The 19238-nt window shown below is 42.1% G+C and overlaps 3 protein-coding genes and 1 long non-coding RNA gene across 7 annotated transcripts; 1 reads left to right on the top strand and 3 right to left on the bottom strand.

Moving 5' to 3' along the window:
* Window positions 1-163: 163 nt before the first annotated feature.
* Window positions 164-2122, bottom strand: LOC138413783 (uncharacterized). The gene is made up of 2 exons (XR_011246173.1): window positions 1926-2122; window positions 164-443 (listed from the first exon to the last, which is right to left on the bottom strand). It is a non-coding gene; the product is annotated as an uncharacterized lncRNA (long non-coding RNA).
* A 761-nt stretch (window positions 2123-2883) lies between these two features.
* Window positions 2884-8533, top strand: abhd11 (abhydrolase domain containing 11). The gene is made up of 6 exons (XM_020097241.2): window positions 2884-3144; window positions 4866-5001; window positions 5380-5553; window positions 5762-5932; window positions 6196-6377; window positions 6644-8533. Exons 1-6 carry the CDS (start codon window positions 3020-3022, stop codon window positions 6777-6779), a joined length of 924 nt encoding a protein of 307 aa, XP_019952800.1. The 5' UTR covers window positions 2884-3019; the 3' UTR covers window positions 6780-8533.
* A 240-nt stretch (window positions 8534-8773) lies between these two features.
* Window positions 8774-15151, bottom strand: bicdl2l (bicaudal-D-related protein 2-like). Of its 3 annotated transcripts, none has more exons than XM_020097236.2 (9): window positions 14900-15151; window positions 13749-13799; window positions 13562-13635; window positions 12868-13398; window positions 11926-12045; window positions 11625-11783; window positions 10915-11000; window positions 10675-10795; window positions 8774-9692 (listed from the first exon to the last, which is right to left on the bottom strand). In XM_020097236.2, the coding sequence occupies exons 1-9, from the start codon at window positions 15066-15068 to the stop codon at window positions 9330-9332; spliced, it is 1674 nt and encodes a 557-aa protein (XP_019952795.2). In that variant the 5' UTR covers window positions 15069-15151; the 3' UTR covers window positions 8774-9329. The 3 variants fall into 3 exon arrangements, with proteins under 3 accessions (XP_019952795.2, XP_019952796.2, XP_069395647.1); XM_020097237.2 differs by having other exon boundaries at window positions 13510-13635; window positions 14914-15030; XM_069539546.1 differs by having other exon boundaries at window positions 14914-15030.
* Window positions 15152-16329: 1178 nt separating this feature from the next.
* On the bottom strand, window positions 16330-18925 carry sumf2 (sulfatase modifying factor 2). Of its 2 annotated transcripts, XM_020097097.2 has the most exons (9): window positions 18728-18890; window positions 18503-18647; window positions 18309-18423; window positions 17839-17883; window positions 17585-17735; window positions 17342-17397; window positions 17144-17228; window positions 16831-16972; window positions 16330-16746 (listed from the first exon to the last, which is right to left on the bottom strand). In XM_020097097.2, exons 1-9 carry the CDS (start codon window positions 18780-18782, stop codon window positions 16644-16646), a joined length of 897 nt encoding a protein of 298 aa, XP_019952656.1. In that variant the 5' UTR covers window positions 18783-18890; the 3' UTR covers window positions 16330-16643. The 2 variants fall into 2 exon arrangements, with proteins under 2 accessions (XP_019952656.1, XP_019952657.1); XM_020097098.2 differs by lacking the exon at window positions 17839-17883 and having other exon boundaries at window positions 18728-18925.
* Between the last annotated feature and the right edge of the window lie 313 nt (window positions 18926-19238).

Below are 19238 nucleotides of genomic sequence, written 5' to 3'. Positions count from 1 at the left end.
AAATGAAAACGTTTCTTTAACATATAAATGTAGAAAAGTTTGCAATTTGTTGAAACAGAAAAGACAAACGTCCACAACTTATAGTTGAAATGGAAAAATAACAGCAGTATGTCAAATAATTTCTCCACTTGTGTGGTTGAAAAAAAATACATCAGAAACCTTGTGCTGGCAGTTTTTTTTTAAATATTTGGTTCAAGGAAAACTGGAGCTGTGACAGTGTTTTTAATTGTATAGAAAATGCACACTCATCTTTGAATGCTCCATTCTTCTTTCAGTTGGACCTGAGCTCCCTCGGGCCTCTGTCTCATGCCGTCGCCATGGTGACAGCTCACAGCGTGCTTTATCCCAGCAGACTTGTCTCCCATAGCGATGAATGTTTTGGAGATGCAGCGAGGGAGGCCAGGTTGTCCAAGCCCATAAACCGAGGGTTTGTTTTCATGGTCCTGTCAACAACACACACAAGGGCAAAAAGAACTTATCTGAGAGAGTACCTGGATACAACCAGTAAACTATAGATGAGTTTGTTTCATGACGCATGTATAATTTACAGTACTGCACAGCGCAGGATGAGGAGCACCTGTAAATACATTCCCTTGAAGCTGATTACCTTACTGAGATACTTATACAGTATTTTTATCTAGTAATAGTTCATATTTATTATTTAGTTCTTGCAACGTGCAGTAAACGAAAAAAAAACCTGATGTGACCTCTCTTTGCTTTTAAAACAGCAGAGGTTCTTTTGAGTCCACTTGCCGACAGTGTTTTAAAATTCTCAGCACATGCTTTGCTCCAATTATCTATGAGAACTTGTCACAGTTCTTCTGTGGATTTCATTTTTGTGTGTCTTTTGTCTCTTCATCTCCCAGACTGACTCTGTGGTGTTGAGATCTGGGTTTTCTGAGGGTGACACCACCTGTTGCAATACTCCTCCTCTTCTAGCCACTGTTTGTTAATATCTGCTTGTATGTTTGGGGTCATTATCATGCTGCTGGAGGAATATGGGACCCAATACACACGGAGTCACTGACACAGAATGTGTACAGAAATGAAAAAAATAAACTATAACTATAATACAGTATATCACTATAGTTGGACTATAATTTAAACTTTTGACACACAGGATATAAGTGTATAAAACTTAAATTGCAGCACTAGGGCAAAACATGGTGTTATAGCAGGCTGATGATGTAGACACATATCAGAACAATCACAGGTTTGATTAAGGACAATGGTGTCTATTTTATTAATGTTCCCGCTGTTCATTTACTGAAAGCAGCTCTCACAGGGAGCAGCTCTATGCAAAACAATAAGGAAATGTCCCTTAATGTAACACTGTGGCTCCACCATGTGGCTCACACTACAATCACCTACAACCACATCCAGGAGAGCACACAATTATATAGAATCAATTTGAAGTGTTTGGGCCTTTTTATATATATATATATATATATATATATATATATATATATATATATATATATATATATTTATTAGGGGTGGAACAGTTCACAAAATCCACGGTTCAGTTTGGTTCACGGTTTTGTGGTCACGGTTTGGTATATGTTGATTGTTAGGAAAATCAATTATGTCTTGTATAGTCAGCTTAAAACTGAAAGAATGAAGCAGTCTGACATTTGATACATCATTGTGACAGTCTTAGGTTAAATGTAGGTGAGATTCTGGCACTGCAAGACAGGAGACCCTTTGTTTGAAATTAACTCAAAAATAATGTCGTCACCGTATGGCTGTTTAAAAGCTGAGGGGAGCAGAAGTTGTCCTGACGACTCTCTCCCTCTCCTCCTTGCGCTGCCAATTGTCTCACTGGGACGATGTCTCCGCGGGTGAGCTGACATGTCGGTCGTGCTGCTGTTAGCGTAAACTACACGTGTTGCACACTGTCGCACTTTTGTCGACAACTTTCTTACCGCCGTCGTCGCAGGTCACTCTAAATGCACAGTGGTCCCACACAGCAGACCTAGAAAGTGCTGCTGGCGCATCTTCTAACTCTGGCTCTTTCCCACTCGCCGTACCCAAACTATTCTCCACAACAACTGACCCAAGACTCTTTTAATATCTGCTACACCCGGCTACGCTGCTTCGCTTCTTCTTGTTGTTTACTACTGGTGGTTGGCTTTAGGCGCAGTACCGCCACCTTCTGTTCTGGAGTGTATACGCTTCGCCTATGAGAAAAAAAGAGCAGCGCATAAACCGAACGCAACACACGCGAATTGAACCGAGACAGTCGAACCGAACGGTTCGGGCGGTTTATATACCGTTCCATCTCTAATATATATATATATATATATGTTTGCACATAAATTCAGCTTCTGTATCTTAACATAGGCTGCATAGACATATTTTTTATTTAATGACATGAATTTCATTAAGGGTTTATAAATGTTTACCTTTATATTTGAAGGTTCAAACTATAAATACTAAATCACTATTGGGGAGATGAATCACCTGTATTTACATTTACACAGGCACTGTAGCCAAATTTAAGGTACTTTCACTTAACTTGAGTATTTCTACTTTACTCTTCTACAATGACTACATTTATTTCATAACTTTATTTATGCGCGAATCTGCATAATCAGTTTATAATGTAAAATATGATCAACAAATTAATTGTGAGAGGTTAACAGTAATAAAGGTTTGATTGATTGATTGATGTTAGATTGATTCATTGCTTGATAGATTGATTGATTAATATCCTTACAGCCTTATCAATAACTCTGTGTACCTCCTCGGCCACACTGAACTTTTATACAGACGAATGTGTTTTATTGTCTCTCAGGTCTAAGTTATCGGAGCCTGACCGCAGGAGCCTGACAGACCAAACTCAGGGCCTGCGACACCTCTAACGTGCTGTGCGTGTTACGTCATGACGCAGCCTCGCCATCAGCTGTTGACAGTGTGGCTCCTCATCCTCCGGTCGCCGGGTCCCCGCCGCCCCCGTGTCCGTGTGTGTGAGCCGCTCATGTAGTTTGTGGACCGGGCCGCTACCGGAGCTGCTGCCATGAGCGCGTTGTGTCGCCTGATCCAGAGGGGGCTGCCTGGCGGGGGAGCGTGGTGCCGTTTCTTCGCCGGGCGGCAGCACGTCTGCGCGGCTGCCCTCACGGTGCGGACCGCCAGCTCATCCAGGTACCCCCGCTAGCTTCCCCCGGCTAACCGATGCCCTCTGTCCGCCTGAGGTGCAGCGTGGTGCCGCGGTGCTGGACGGACATCACACCCCTCCGTCTCCTTCTAGTAACACAGGCAGCTGTTTAACCGTTAGAAACAGACGCCATGTTTTGTCTTCACGTCTTTATTTACCGGTAACTTCGCAGAGTTTACGTGAATGTCATTCAGACGCCCGGTTAGCATCACGGTTAACATACAGAGATGAGCGTAGATAACGTAGATAACGTAGATAACGTACTGGACGCTTCCCTTTTCCAACTTAACCAATTCCTTAGAGACATTAAGCGATAGGAGATCGTATGTATATGTTGTTTATGCTATGCTACATGTATGCTAAATGTACATTGTATTTGTATTAGGTAAGCCATGGCCGGATTAACCCCCTAAAGGGGGCCTGGGCTAAAACAATTTATTTGGCCCCCCTACATCTCCACCAGGATAATTCATCATTTCCTTACACAATGAGAAACCATGCAGTAATGTGGAGCTGAGATGATTAGTGGATCAGTGCTGTTATGTATAGATTGTTTATTATGCAATGCTACATGAATGCTAAGTGTTGTGTGTATTTGTATCAGGTCAACCATGGCCGGATTAACCTCCTATGGGGGCCTGGACTAAAAAATATGATTGGGCCCCCATAAATCTCTGCTGCACAGTTCACCCTGTCCTTACACAATGAGAAACAAGCCAGCAATCTAGAGCTGAAACGAACAATCAGTCTGTCAATACCCAGATTGATCATCAAACATAATGACTGTCAGGTCTATTGCTCTTAAAGGTACTTTTTTAGGTGCAGCTTTATTTTCTTCTATGATTACGCTCTCCTGAAGATTTCTATGTGTTATAAACAGAAGACATAAAGCAATTTTTAACACGATAAAACTACAGCAGATCCTGGTTTTATTTTATCACTGTATTTTTTGCCATATTGGATCTACTGAGTGTATTTCTATTTTTTCTGTGTTTATTTGATATCTTATCCATTTTTCACAAAATTGTTCCATGTATAGATTGAATTCGAATGACCACTTAAATTTATTTAACAGTGACAACTCTTACTTAAAGGTCCAGTGTGTAAGATTTAGGTGAAAGGGAAATATTTGCAGAAATTTAATGTAGAATAATCCTCATGATGTTTTCACTAGTTCGTTCCATCTAAATTGTATGAATTGTACTTTTCTTTACCCCAGAAAAGGCCCTTTATATTTAAATACTTTATATTTACATCGAGGGGACCCTCTCTACGGAGGCCGCCTAGTTTTTTACATTAGTCCAGACTGAACAAACTAAACACCTTTTGAGTTTTTATGACAATTGAAGCTACCACAGGTTCTTTTTTGGAAGTGGAGGGTGAGGTGAGGGGTGTTCAGCTGCAACATGACACTCCAACACTAGATATCACAAAATTCTACACGCTGTAAATGATGTAAAATATATTTTATCTTTTATATCTTTCTCTTTAAATTAAACCCCCCCGATTTCCTTTTAATTAATATGTTCTGCACAATTTTCTTCACTGAGAGATGAAGCAGTCGACTCTTCATTTTCACTGAATTTATTCAGTTTGCACAGTGTTTTTCACTTAGACGTGTCACTGTTGCCTCTGATGTGACATAATTCTCAGCACAGACGTAGTCGGGGAGATTCGAATTAATCAGCATGTTGTTTTTTTCCCACAGCCCAGTCAACTTGACCTACGATGTCTTTGATGGGAAGGGGGACAGCACTCCCCTGGTGTTTCTTCACGGCCTTTTTGGCAGCAAATCTAACTTCCACTCAATAGCGAAGTCCTTGGTTCAGCGCACAGGCCGAAAGGTAATGCAGTGATGAAGACACCTGATGCTGGTCTGTTGTTACAACCAATTCTCCTTTGTGTTTGAGTTGTTTCTGAAGCAGCCCGACAATGGTCCTCTAACAAAAGCAGGCATTGTGTGTGTCTGTGTGTTTGTGTGTGTGTGTGTCTTTGTCTTGTCAGTCATTTGATACAACTCCCCGTCACTCTGTGCTGTTGTGATAAATACTGAGATAATCTGCTCTTTTGCTTCCTTAAAGAACCTCATCACCTCATGTGAACAATACAGCTTTTGTTTCTTGTGTCACTTTCCTGAGTCGCAGCCAAACATTTCTTTGTGTCCACCCTGTTGCTTCTTTCCCCCCTTTTCCAAGTGTCCTAACTGTCCTTTGACCAGTTAGGTGCTGACTGTAGATGCCCGCAACCATGGCAACAGCCCTCACAGCACGGTGTTGACCTACGAGGAGATGGCCAGCGATTTGAAACACCTCCTCGCTCAGCTGCACATCGAGAGGTGCGTCCTCATTGGCCACAGCATGGGAGGGAAGACGGCCATGACGACGGCCCTCACACAGGTTAGCAGTCGAGAAATGTCGGCATGAATTAATCATGACGCTACAGTCGCCTCGCTGGATGTCACCTAACCTTTGCCAAATCTGAAATTAATAATTCTCTGCTGCTCTCTTTGCAACACATTCCATTTTGTGGTTCTTCATTTTATATCCCTCTTTCTTTTTTTTCTTTTTTTACATGTTTACAATCTGTCTGTCTCTCTGCCTGTAGCCTGGTCTAGTTGAGCGGCTGGTGGTTGTGGACATCAGTCCAGCCCAGACCACCACACGCACCAACTTCCGTTATTACATCCAGGCCTTGCAGAAGGTGAAGATCTCCAGTGACATCCCACGTTCCACTGCCAGACGGATGGCTGAGGATCAGCTGCGCAGTTTAGTAAAGGTCAGGAACGTTTTTGATTGAGTTCAAAGCTCGCTATGAAAGTTAACCTGGGACACGCAACTTTATTTTGGCTTTATATGTGCTGTTTGACAATCTGTTTCCTTTATCTGAATGTTAACCTGCAGTAGCTAATTTTATAGCCACCTGGGGGCAGCAAGGATAAGTTGTGATAATTTGACACGGCTGTGAACTTCTCGAAGTAAAGTTGATGTGACTCTGTAGCTGCAAACTCTGATCCTGAAAACTGTCCTTCTGTTAATCAGGAGCGCTCAGTGCGTCAGTTCCTTCTGACTAACCTCGTGGAGCAGAACGGACACTATGCTTGGAGGGTCAACTTGGAGGCCATCTCGGAGCACCTTGATAACATCATGAGTTTCCCCAGCTTTAACACAGTCTATGAGGGACCTACGCTGTTTCTGGGTGGAGCCAGTTCTGCTTATATCAGGTATAAACAGACCTTTTATTTTGTATGTATTTTACAAATCATAGAATTGGCCTTAACTTTGCTTTTCATTAGAAAACAATTAAAGGTAATATATTAGTGACAGTCTTGGTGTATATCTCTTCTTTAATTTGAATTGACTACGGATTTGTTTTGTACATAAGGGCTCAGTCTACTGTTACTCTTCCTTCTGTCTCTTTTACTTCTTTACCATTTCATCTTACCAGATATTCTTTTCCTCCTCCGTCTTGTCTTCCCCCTTGATCCAGCTCCGACGATTACCCAGAAATCCAGAGGCTGTTCCCTATGGCTGACATCCAGTACATCCCAGACGCCAGCCACTGGATCCACGCAGATAAACCATTAGACTTCATCAGCTCCATCAGCTCCTTCCTGCAGTCCTAGCTGCCTCCTGTCAACAACTCAGAACTTTTTCTTTTAACGCTCTGCGCCTCAGAGCGCCCGCTCACCGAAACGAAGGTGAGAATTCAGCAGCTTCGGCGAGAGCGGGCGGAATCAATGATAATGCTAATATCTGCAAACACTGGACCAAAACTTTTACAGCTGTCAGTTCTTTGCCCAGTGTCAAATGATGTGTAGTGTAGCGTCATGTAGGCAAACGTTTAGTGTTACCAGATTGGCTGGTCTCTAGGTTTTTAGATCCGTCGGAAGACAATAACAAGGAAAGTGTGTTGAATTTAACATATTTAACATAATGGGGCTGTTTTGGAGGTGATACTAATCCAAAGAAACTCTCATTTGCACAGTGCTTTCTTTTGTTTTGAATCATTTATGCCAGTATAAAAAGAAAAGTGGATTTAGACCAAGTACAATCTGGGACGACTGAAGTGGACCAGCAGCGAGACAGTTGCATAAAGGTTGAGGAGCTCTTCTGCGAGAGAGTTGAAGGCGGAGTTTGGTATCGTGTGTCAGGAGGTTTGAGCTCTTCAATGAGCCTGTAATACAGACTTGATGATGTTTTATTGTAGAAATGTAATTATAGTGATATATTCAGGATTTTTAATTCTGTGGGTGGTTTTCCTGTCTTTATTAGAGTGTGGTCTTTTAGATTGAGAGCAGCACTTCTTGATTTCACATTCAGATTTTGCGTTTAGATTACCTGCTCTCCAGCTTCAGCTCAAACTGAAAGACCACACTAGTTAATAAAGACGGAGGAAACAAAACCCCTTCTACTCCTTTGTGTGTCTGCCGAATGTGAGAGATGAGAATATTACAGGTCGCTTGCTCTGACTCAACCCGAGCTTATCGAGAGCACTGATTATATTTTAAATGGCTACGTAACCATCTATGAAAACCAAGCTGAAATGCTCAGAAGCATTAATGTCACAATCTGTCTCCTGAATATCTCAGGTTACAACTGGATATGCTACTTATTATACTCTTAAACTATTCTGTATGTGTGGCGGTACGCTGTGGTAAAGTTGTTGTGTCTCTGTATTTGTTCAGTCCGATCCGTGTTTTGATGAAACATATTTTACTGATTTATTAACTGTATCTCTCTTTATCTTTACAACTAAGGCGCAAAGCTATATGGGTAATATCCCACAGATATATGCTGCAACTATGTACGTCGTTATAGTATCCTAACAGTGTTCGTCTCTTCTGTTTCAGTTGGTTTGAACAGTCCAGTAGTAAAACTGCCATCAGTATGAATAAGCAGGGTGTTGTAAATTTGTACGTGCCTCTTTTGTCGAGAGCTACTTTTTCCATTTCTCTAAAACTTGATAAAGAGAAAACATTTTATTTTACAATGTTAACTATCAGGCATTAGATTGGCAGCTGGGTTGCCAGTTCTGTGTGAATTTTTCACAAGGAGGCCTAACAAGTGAGGGTGTATTCCTTCACAACGTTAGACATTTGCTGCAGTTGATGTTAAATGTGAACATGAAAGTCTATTAGGCTTTGAATCATCCGAATGACGTTGAGTGAAAATCCCCATTTCTTTTTTTAAAGCTCCAGTTAGTGGAGAAACACCCCTTCACCCTCCTCAGCCGCAGCAGTGGGGGGGTCGGTGGTCGTGCTGACATTTGAATGCACGTCCTGCTTCAGCGTCTGTAGCGTTAAAGTGGGACGAGAACATGTGAAAGAGGAACTTGTGTCAGCAATATAGAAAAATAAATGAATTCAGTAACATGAAACAGTTTGAAGACTGTAATCGTGTGTTTAGGATTGTATATCGTGCGCATGCCTTCTCTATTGTCATCAGCTGTGACTTTGCTGTGCTGTGTACGTCTCAGTTTGTTTCACATTAATTGCATATATACATTTTATTATGTACAAGATGCTTATAGGAGTGGATTATATATATATATATATACATATATATATATATATATTATCATAAATGTACAAATGATATTCTACAATAAAATGGCAAATATCTGCAACAAAGTTTATTTTCTTCTGAATATTGAAAAAGCAGAAAGCAAAAGTGCAGAGAACAAAGGATCAGAGTTGATATGGTGACAGATTCTTACAAAATAAACTCTAGTGTCACTCACAAAGAGATTTCCTATGAGAAGTTAATATACAGCACAACAATATTTAGGAGATAGTGTAAAGTGTTCAAGTGTTAACAGTATTAAACAGATACATGGCTCATTTTAAATATGTACACATTACATTAGTCAAAGATCTAAAGCATTTGTTCCCAGTTAGTTTGTGTTCGATTATGTTTTTCTAACTTCTCTTAAAATGTTCCTCCTTCAATAAAAGAATAAAATGCACAATGTATGAAAATGTAAATATTGTTCATCTCAAAAGGTAATAGATGAACTCTGTGTCCAGGTGTGTTTGCACTGGAGATTTTTAGTCTTCACATAAGCTGCCTCCAAACAAGTTGTCACAGAGTGCTGCTTGTTCGTCTTAAACACATTTGTGACTGGAGGAAGACTCAGTTGTGCCTGAGAGTGAAAGTACAGAGTTGTCACTGTTTCAATCAAGCGATACGACCTGGAACCCGTCATCCTTGCCCCGTTCTGATCCCTGCCCCGCTGCATCTCGCGTGTTCTTGCCCCTCCTCAGCTTGTCTCTCCAGTTGCGTTGAGTGCTGGTCGGAGAAGACGTGCTGCTGGTGCTGGGAGTCGGAGCAGTGGAGACCGCAGCTCTGGGGATGAAGATTTGGTTTGAGTTGGTTGTGGGAGGCACAGGCGTAGGCGAAGAGAAAATGGCCGGCCGCTGGATGGGTGGTCGGTTGCTTCTCCTCAGGATGCCCAGGGTTCGGGACTGCTTCCTCTGGGCCTGCTCCGCCAGCTGCTGATTCTGCACCTGCTGCTGGAGGATCAGCTGAACATCCTCCTGTGGCGAGAAAAGAACAGGACGTCAGAACACATAGAACACAGATATGTTTGGGAGGAAACACAAGTGATGATGAGACACAGGGATGGCACTAGGGGATAAAGAGTGATCAGAAAAGGGGACAGTAATGTATTTTTCTTTTCTGTTGGTGGGAGGAAAATCTGATTCCTTCAGAGGTTTGTTTGATCCAAAAGGGTTTATTCTGCACACTTTTTCATAAAACCGGTCTTGTCGGTCTTGTGTATTTAAAAAGTAAGGTCTGAAGCAGCCTCTACAGTACGTAAGTAATATAACATGATGCGATACAGTTCTGGTTCAACATTGTAGTTGAGCGTGCCGCTCACCAGATGAGCATGTGCATGAGCCTGAGGCTAAATTTTGAGGCGTGTGTGTGCGCGTGTTTTACAGCTTAACCCATTCTGAGAGAAACGTGTAATTAACACTCATATTTTTCTAGGGCAAATACCAAATGTTCCCATCGTCTGTTGTTTGCTCAGTGTACACCTCTCGTTCACTTTATACATGTGTTGTTGTGCCTCCACCCGGCAACACCTTTGGCACGGAGGCCTGTTTTCCACCCATCCATCACATCCTGAACAGGTCGCCAGCAAATCACAGACACACAACATACAGAGACAAGCAACCATTCACACCTATGGACAATTTAGAGTCTCCACTTTTATCTAACCCCAATTCCACGTGTCTTTGGACTGTGGGAAGAAGCTGGGGAACACCCACACAGACACGGGGAGTACATGAGATCCTGGTCAAACTATGAACAATCTTGCTGTGAGGCACCACCGTGTCAGCTTTCGGCAATAACTCAAGATTTGACCTGCTTATTATCATAAAAAACACTTGTGTCTTCACTACAGTCTTGTCAGACATTGATTTAAACATCAACTTGATTGGCTGGTGGAGACGTACAACTGTAAGTTGCTAGGTATCGTTTTTATCTGATCGAGGTTGAACTCAGATTTACCTTCCAGGCATCAAGCTCCAGCGACAGCTCCAGACGTTTCTGCACGGCCTCCAGCAGCTGGTTGTTCAGTAACATCATCTCTGTCTTACTCCGCAGCAGCTCCGCCTCCATCCCCTTTTTCCTGAGCAGCGGAACAGAAAGAATGACACATTCCTCCAAATAAATAGCATCTGTCAACTTCCCTTTTCCCCCTTAAATCTTGATTCATCTGGTATTTAGAGAAGATGACTGTGTACTCACTTCTCCATGGCCTCATCTCTGTCCCACAGTGCCTGCTGAAGAATGGCACTTTCCTCTCCTCCTCTTCCTCCTCCAGATTTGAACTCCTGAAGGGGCGAGCGAGCAGAGGACACTGGTTATGTTTTATCCCAACTTAAACCTCACTGACTGAACCCTCTCTTATCTCAAATCTAGTCCCTCCATCGCTCACACACCTCGTGACCTTTTCTAAACTGATGAACACTGTAAATACCAGAATGACTGAGATCACTATTGTCAGATGTGAACTTGTCAGACCACATAGCTGAGAGTTAATGCCTGAGTGGAGACGTCAGTAGATCAAGAAAATAATGAGGACGACTTAGTTCTGGGAACACAGGTGTCTCTCACGTGTATTAAAATCTACAGACGGGCCTCAAGGCTTCTTTTAAGGCTTCTAGTATTTAATTACCTTTCTGATAATGACTATCTTTATAGTATATGAGTCATGAAAGCATCTTGAAATAAGGCAGCTACAGTATCAGGTTAATAAAGTCAGAATATGTATAAAAACTTCTACATCTAAATAAAAATCGACCTTTGTCACCTGCTCTGTGTGACAACAACAAGGTACGTGCAAAGCAAACATTCCTCTGAGTGACAGTCCCACTAAAATCAACTCAGACTGAGATTGCAGGAAACTGGTGAGGGTGAGGATCTTTTCTCTGACAGCTCGTGGGTGTTGCCCCGACCTGTTTGGTGTGGCTGATTGCCAGATTTCTGGCCACATTCTGCAGCTGGGCCAGGGCAGCGTCCAGGCAGTTATCGTCCTTAGAGGGCTGGGTTGGGCTGGACTCTGGCTCCATGAGCGGCTGCAGCAGCCGCAGAGCAGACAGGACCTCCTCTGTAACCTGGGACAGAAATGAACAGAGAGAAATTACAGCAATCCACCTGTGTGTGTGTGTGTGCGTGTGTGTGTGTGTGTGTGTGTGTGTGTGTGTGTGTGTGTGTGTGTGTGTGTGTGTGTGTGTGTGTGTGTGTGTGTTTATTTACCCTCTCTTTGTCTTGACTCCATCCTCTCCCAGCTCTGCTCTCCTGTAGTTTGTCCACCTGAGCTTTCAGCCTGATGCTTCGTTTGCGGGACAGCTCCACTTCTCTGCGAACTTCGTTCAGCTGCACAAAACAAACATCACATCATGTGAACAAATGACACCCCCATTTGCTGCAGTGCAGGTAAATGCAGGCCCTCACTGACAAAGCACAACCTAGACATTTTTTTGGCAGAGTGTAAATAGAAACTGCTTCATCTAGATTGCAGGGTGAAACTGTGGAGGAGAAATCCAGTCGTACCGGCTGAGATGTTGTTGCTCAGCGCTCACAAACACACAGAGAAAATATGCAGAAATAAATGTTTTCATAGAAACACACTGAGATGACTGAGAAATTAAAGCATGAGGTACAAAACAGTTTCCACCTCCACTCTCATGATTTAAAATCAAGTCCTGTCATATCAGGCAATAAAGTGTTGAGGTTTAGAGGAGTTGTATGTCAGGGCTTCAAACTCATTTTGACTATATCACAATATAATTTATGATTTTGTGTTGTTGTTGATTTGTAAACAAGATAAAATGTAAACAAACTGAATGGATTTCCATGAAACTTGGTGGACAGATGAAGTGTAAGTGGAAATTAAAAGGTATGTTTGCATCTGCGTTTGTTTGTCTTGTGAGGGTTGGGACATGACCCAATGGGATTGTTGGACCTTGGTGGAAGTAAATGTGATCTACTGAGTGACATTAGTTATCAATATTTATTTGTTGTTCATGGACAAACTCAGTATTTTCAATTTCAGATTTCTCCATATATTCCAGTTTATTCTTGTTGTTTAACAAATCTCTTTGAGGCCCAATAATAACATTCACCCTCCACTTAGTAGATTTATGTGTATGTAATCTCTCTCTCTCTTATTTTGACATTCAAAGACTGCTGTCCTACCGTGGCTGAGACATGTCCCAGTGTCCTGCGTCTGCTGAGTGGTTTGCCGCTGTTCAGCAGGTCTGGTAAAGTCCCATCGACAAAGTTCATCTGGATGGAGCTCCCACTTCCAATGCTGGAGGGTCTCGACCCTGAGGAGTCCCTCGTCCCCTCTGTGGTCAGTTCCCCTTGACTGTCCTTCTCCTCAGACTTTGTGGAGCTGCTGTCCTCGTCAGCCAGCTCCTCATCGCCCACATCTTTTAAATTCAGCTCAGTGATCAGGCACGTGTTGGACCGCAGATCTGCACAGGTTCCCTCTCCCAGGCCGTCAGAGACCACCTCAGGTTCTTCTGGATCGTGTGGCTCTGTGATGGTCACTGACACATTTGGTTCCACAGGCAGAACTGTCGTTTGGTAAGATGTCCTGCTCCAGAGTGAGCTCTGCTGTCTGTCCTCCAGTCTGTTCAGGGAGGTGCAGAGCTGCTCGTTGGTGGTGAATCGAGGTTTCAGCCTCTCGTTGAGGGCTGAGAACGACTGAGAGAAGTCCATGATCTGCCGGGTAGAGGAAGAATCAATCAAACCATCTGCAGTGCAGTGAGGATATTTAAACAAGGCAGAGCCAGAGGAAGACAAGATAAGCAGGCTGGAGGGAGGATGACTAACTGAAAGTCTTCAAACTGGTTTTTCCTGACTTGTGTGCTTCTTCAGAACTGACATGGCATGATGTGATGTCACAGGAGGCCGTGGCTTCATGTGGTCTGTCTGGGTTTTCTTCCTCCTTTTCAGTCCCTACACAAACACATGACGTGCAAACATACCAGAGCGGCATGGCGACAAAGGGGCGGAGGTTTATTTGATATTCTTTTCATACAATCAAATTCTCAAGGTTTGACGTACGATACCTGATTTAGACTGCACTTCTATGGAGCAGCTTGAATACACAAAGCTCAGGCCTGGAGATGGTGAACAGAGAAAACAAACAAAGATTATATTTATATTCGGTGTCACAGCCAAGATCACAGTTAATCCTGACGCTCAAATGGAAAAGTCAAAACTGAAAGGCTCTGGTGACAACACCTAACAGTCACTGTTGTTGTTGGGACATCTGTGGTGACAAAACCTTCCACATACATGTTGAGAGATGAGCCAGTGACACACATACATGTCCTATTTTAGAAGAGAAGGACAAAAAGTTACATAGGACAACTTTTAATTGGGGTTAAAGGTCCAGTGTGTAGAATTTAGTGATATCCAGTGTTGAAATTGCATGTTGCAGCTGAACACCCCTCCCCTCCCCCTCTCCTCCCAAACATGACACAGAACCTGTGAAAGCTTCAGTTGTCATAAAAACTCAAAAGGTGTTTAGTTTGTCCGGTCTGGACTTATGTAGACGAGACCCCCTCAAAGTAAATATAAGGTATTTAAATGAGGATTATTCTATATTGAATTTGTGCCAGTAAATCCCTTTCACCTAAATCTTACACACTGGGCTGTTTTGTCCTTTTTTCTATTTGTGTATTGTTACCTGCCCAGAGACAATGGTTGTAAAAAAGTAGTTCTTTCTAACTACAGAATATTTTTAAATTTAGTATTTTATACTATTTCCCCATCAAATAGAATTTAAAAAAAAACTTAAATAAACCCATAGCTCTGCCAAGGTCCAACAGTCAATCAAGCTGCATAATATTACATACACTATCCAGTCACACCCCCCCCACTGGTAAAAACATAAACTCTGTGGCTCTGAGACAATGAATATAAAAATATGATTTTTCATCATCTAATGAACTCATTTATTTCTCTGTTCGTTTTTTTGTTTGTTTGTTTTTTGTTGTTCATTCACCGACTGACTCTTTTTTTTAATATATAACTTGCAGGCAGATGGGAGTTGTTTTAAAGGCTGTGGCCAAAGTACATTAACATACACCACAATTATATTATCATCAGTTTGTTCTTTCCTTATTTCATACGTGACATGATGTTCTGCCAGTTTTAAAATGTCAGGTCACGTTTGTATTCCCCCACCCTACTGTATAAAAAAAACAATAATAACCTTTAATTACACACCAGTTCTGGTATTGATGCAGCAAGTGTTTTTCTCTTCTCAGGTCCCTGTCGGAGCCATTTGCCACAAATGTTTTTGTGGCAGTAGACCATGCCACGGGGTTCCCACCACGACAGCCAGAGACGAACCAGTTACGCCATTCGGGGCTCAGCAACATCTTTATTAATATAAAACAGAAACTTACACCAACACTCAACTTAAGTGGCTAGTCCAGTCTCTTCCCCAGTGTGTCCCCCTGAGGCAGCTCTGCTGCTGCCTTTTCAAGCATGAGGCTCAATCAGCTAACAGCTCTCACCTGCGCTGACTGATCCTCTGTGGTGCAGGGGAAGGTGCTCTCCCAGCCCCTTCACCTGCACCTTCTTTACCATTGACTCAAAACAGGTCCAACAACAGTACGTTCCAGGATTAATAGATCACATCTACTATCTATCATTATTCTTCAGTGAATTAAGAACCTGTCAACAAGTAATTTAGTCCTTTAATTTAAACCTTCAAGGCCTTTTTTCATGAAACAGAAAATGTTCTGCCAGTTATTCTATTGTAACTTAGCATTTATTTTACTCTTAAAATGTATTTGTATCTTTTTATATATTTCTCTCTTTCTTATTGCCTTTTTTTCGAATGAATTTGCGTTGGTGTTGAGGAACTTTCTTACATTGCATCATCCACCGTTAGGAGTTCTTCACATCTGGAGAAACGCTGCACAGGCTGCAGAAGTGTGATGGTGTCCAGTGAAAATATCAGGCTGCTCAGATGCAGTGGAGAGGGAGAGAGAAGTGTGGGGCTTGTTATGAAAGAGTATTCCATATTCTGCATTTACAAAACTAGTTCTGTTCAAATTTTCATTGCATCTGTATTAAATTACTGTCCTCCAGAAAAAACAAAAATATATTTCACAATGAAGAGATTCATTCAAAGTCACCAACAACTGAATTTCACTCAATGTTACTGCTTGTGTGTTTGGCTCAAAACCATTTGATCGTTTCTAAAGAACAGAAATAGAAACTTGGCTTTTCAGTTACTTGATACTCAAACAAAGTTGTGTTAAAATGTCTGAGGTGTTATTAAACAGAATCAGTCCTCACGACCACTGAGTGGGTGACACGTGACACAGAGGTAAACAAAAAGACAAAGACGGGATTAGACAAGGCTTTCAGCAAACCACCAGAATCCAATTTACTCTCCAGTCACATAAAAAGACCCAACAAAAGACAGATCCCAGGATGTGGAGGGAAGACCTCCAATGTCCCAGTGTCCTGTTTCATCCATTCAAGTGTTCACTCCTTCTTCTAAAGATCTCAGCCTGAGATTTGTATTTGAATTACTACAAAATAAAAACAGTGAGAATAGACTTTTTTGGAAAATTATTTATTGCTTGATATTATGTGTTAGTGTGTTTGTATTCAAAAAAATCTATGTTCTCCACAGGAGAAATACAGTTTATTATTACACTATCTTTTGTCATCATCATTATTCATTAACATATCAATTACCCGGGGTGGGGGGGCTGCATGTGAGAATGCAAATGTGCGAGTCAGTTGCTCCAGATATTTTTCCCACCGGCCCCCTCATGAAATATCCAGAAAATATCAGAGTGAGCCCATTTGAGATTACAGCAGGAAAACGGGTTCATGTGGGAAATGGCTGACGTATTTTTTGGTCCTGTCATTTTTTTCTTGCCCCTTCTCAACTTGAAAGTCATTAGATCCATATTAGATCAACACCTGAGTTCCTACAGCTCTGCTTTGTCCTGGTTCTTCCCTTGTTTCTGTGCGTGGTCGGCAGCACATCTGAATCCCAGGTTATCAGAGGCAGAGTCGGGAGTGTTGCCCATCCTGCAGGACACACAATCACAACATCGGTCACTCAGGACAGCCGCAGTCTGTGAGATCTCAGAAACACTGTAAAAAATAACCCACCTGGTTGTAACTCGAGCCTTGTGATTGGCTGACCCATCCACCGTGTCGATCCAGGAGGCACCACGCAGCACAAACATCGGACTCGTTCCGGGAAAAGGCGTGGACGTCCATTCCCACGCGTTTCCCATCATATCATAAATTCCTGCAGGAAGAATCATCTGAGTTATTATAATATTGTTATGATAACTAGATATTTGGTTTTCAGGGTTAGAGTCTTTCAGGCTATTTCTCTCAACTAAATCACGTATATCTGTTACTACAGTTCTGGAACATTACATCATCTAATTATCTATTTTAATACAGGGTCAGTTACCATAGCTGTTCTGAGGAGGAAAGGCAGTGACCGGTGAAATGCCGTGATATCCATCCTCCGCAGTGTCTCCATCTGGAAACGATCCCTAAACCACACAGAAAAAAACACCAGTTATTGCAAAGTGTTTTTCATTTCACCCACTTCATGTGAGAGTGTGAATGAAAGCTGATTCACTATGTATCACTGTAGTGGGCTGACCTGCCACAGGTTGGTTCTGTTGGCCTGGAACTTGTTTCCCCACGGATAAGTTCGACCTGAAACACAAGAGGCAGGAAAGAGGTGAGAGGACAGAAAACAATGAAGTGATTAGATTACTGAGCTAAATGATCAATAAAACTAAGCACTCTGGTCTGGAACTGACCAGACGCATCAATGTAGAATAAAAATAGTATTTACTCTGTTTAATAAAGGACAATTGTATGTTTTCTGAGTAAAGTGTACCTTGCATCCCCCCACGTGCAGCCCACTCCCACTCCTCCTCAGTTGGCAGTCTCTTGCCCTTCCACCGGCAGAAAGCCTGAGCATCGTTCCAGCTCACCTGAACCACCGGGAAGTCCAGGCGCTCCCGAATACCTGACCCCGGTCCTGCAGGCTGAGCAGCAGAGAGTCAGACGGGTGAGAGGGAGCCGATGGAGGCACGATGGGCGAAATGAAAGAAAATGAAGGAAAATAAGAAAATGAGGCAAAACACTCACCTGTCTCCAAAACACTCGCTCTACAGGCATCCACCAGGGAGCAGACTGGAGGGGAGACAAAAGTGAAAGTTATGGACATGGTTGTGTTGTTTATAGTTTGGGAAAACTGTTTATATGTGTTAGATTAATTAGATCAGACACATGAAGTCAAACAGAAATCCTAATATTTCATACATCAAATATAAGCTCAGACAGAAACATTGAAAACTACCGTCGCAGATTACCCACAAAACTTTGTGGAATGATGAGACATGGATCAATACAGTATCCTTAAAATGTTGCTACGACAAATACGCAGATCCTGGAACTTTTTCCCCCAGTTTTTCTTTTATTGTCACAGATTCCGCAGGATGCAATGCGTGGATCTTAATTTTAAAAAGTTTGAGGGAAATTTAGGTTGGTATAAGTCGTTCAAGTTTCAAACTAAGACACAGGAAACGTCCAAACACTCATATGTATCATCACAGTACCTCGATTTTCTGTGTGACTTTACTCTTCAGCTCCTCAGACACAAAGTCTTGAAACACAAAGCTCCAGCCAAACGTCTCAGCTTCAGTTCTGTACTTCTGCGCTCTGACAAAGTCTCTGTGGAGAACCAAGGCAGAAGGACGTTAACATGCAACTTATCGTCCACACCATGAGCTGAGGTTTGAGGTTACATCACCTGAAGTCAGTGTTGGTGACCGGATACTTGTCCATTTGAAAAGGTCCCAGCTGCACCTCCTTAGTGTTGGATTCTCCATCTCTCCCATCAGCTGCTCTGGTTCCCATCAACATGTGTCCTCCTGGTACAGACACCATCTCTGCCGCTGTGTCAGGGAGGAAGTTCACTTATAACGACGATCAGTGGGAAATATGTGGATTAAAGTTTTTAAGAGTGAGATCTCACCTGCCACCGTCAGTAGAAGCACAGCAGAGATGCACGACGCTACTTTAACCTTCATTTTCAATGAGCTTCACTGAGCAAACAGCCATTTAACGAGAAGCTTCAGAGACAGAAGAAGAAACAAAGATTCATGCTTCGGACAGATTTCACGGTGACAACAGAGGGTGCAGCGATGAACAGGTTCCGTGTATGAATATTTTGGTTCCGCTTTAAATTTTGGCTTCGTGTATTTTCAAACAAAATATTAAAGCCAATAAAATATCACTTCTTCCTTTGCTGGAACTAGTGTTAGATTTTTACATGGTCTATTTAAAATACAGAAATAACTGACAACTGAAACCTATTTAATTGAAATCTCATATTTTGGCAAATGAAACTACTGACGCCTGCATTACAAGTTAATCATCTTTAAAACGATTTAAACTTTTAAGAAAAATAATGCACATTCAACACATTTATAGTAACGTTACCCGAGAACTGCACTAGGAATTTAAATGTAAGTAAAACAAGTGTT

The sequence above is a fragment of the Paralichthys olivaceus genome, chromosome 15 (assembly GCF_024713975.1).
Source record: "Paralichthys olivaceus isolate ysfri-2021 chromosome 15, ASM2471397v2, whole genome shotgun sequence".
Taxonomy (NCBI): domain Eukaryota; kingdom Metazoa; phylum Chordata; class Actinopteri; order Pleuronectiformes; family Paralichthyidae; genus Paralichthys; species Paralichthys olivaceus.
This window is presented reverse-complemented; position numbering and strand designations above follow the sequence as displayed.

Bases quoted from the DNA above. Each gene is read 5' to 3' on its own strand.
- abhd11 (XM_020097241.2), top strand. From the start codon at position 3,020: ATGAGCGCGTTGTGTCGCCTGATCCAGAGGGGGCTGCCTGGCGGGGGA. The intron at 5,002-5,379 runs GTAATGCAGTGA...TTGACCAGTTAG, and splicing joins TTCAGCGCACAGGCCGAAAG to GTGCTGACTGTAGATGCCCG. The intron at 5,933-6,195 runs GTCAGGAACGTT...TCTGTTAATCAG, and splicing joins AGCTGCGCAGTTTAGTAAAG to GAGCGCTCAGTGCGTCAGTT.
- bicdl2l (XM_020097236.2), bottom strand. From the start codon at position 15,068: ATGTTGCTGAGCCCCGAATGGCGTAACTGGTTCGTCTCTGGCTGTCGT. The intron at 11,001-11,624 runs GTCGGGGCAACA...TCGCCCCTTCAG, and splicing joins CAATCAGCCACACCAAACAG to GAGTTCAAATCTGGAGGAGG. The intron at 9,693-10,674 runs GTAAATCTGAGT...TTCTCGCCACAG, and splicing joins TGGAGCTTGATGCCTGGAAG to GAGGATGTTCAGCTGATCCT.
- sumf2 (XM_020097097.2), bottom strand. From the start codon at position 18,782: ATGAAGGTTAAAGTAGCGTCGTGCATCTCTGCTGTGCTTCTACTGACG. The intron at 18,424-18,502 runs GTGATGTAACCT...GGTTCTCCACAG, and splicing joins GTCACCAACACTGACTTCAG to AGACTTTGTCAGAGCGCAGA. The intron at 16,973-17,143 runs GTAACTGACCCT...TTCTTCCTGCAG, and splicing joins TCCTCCTCAGAACAGCTATG to GAATTTATGATATGATGGGA.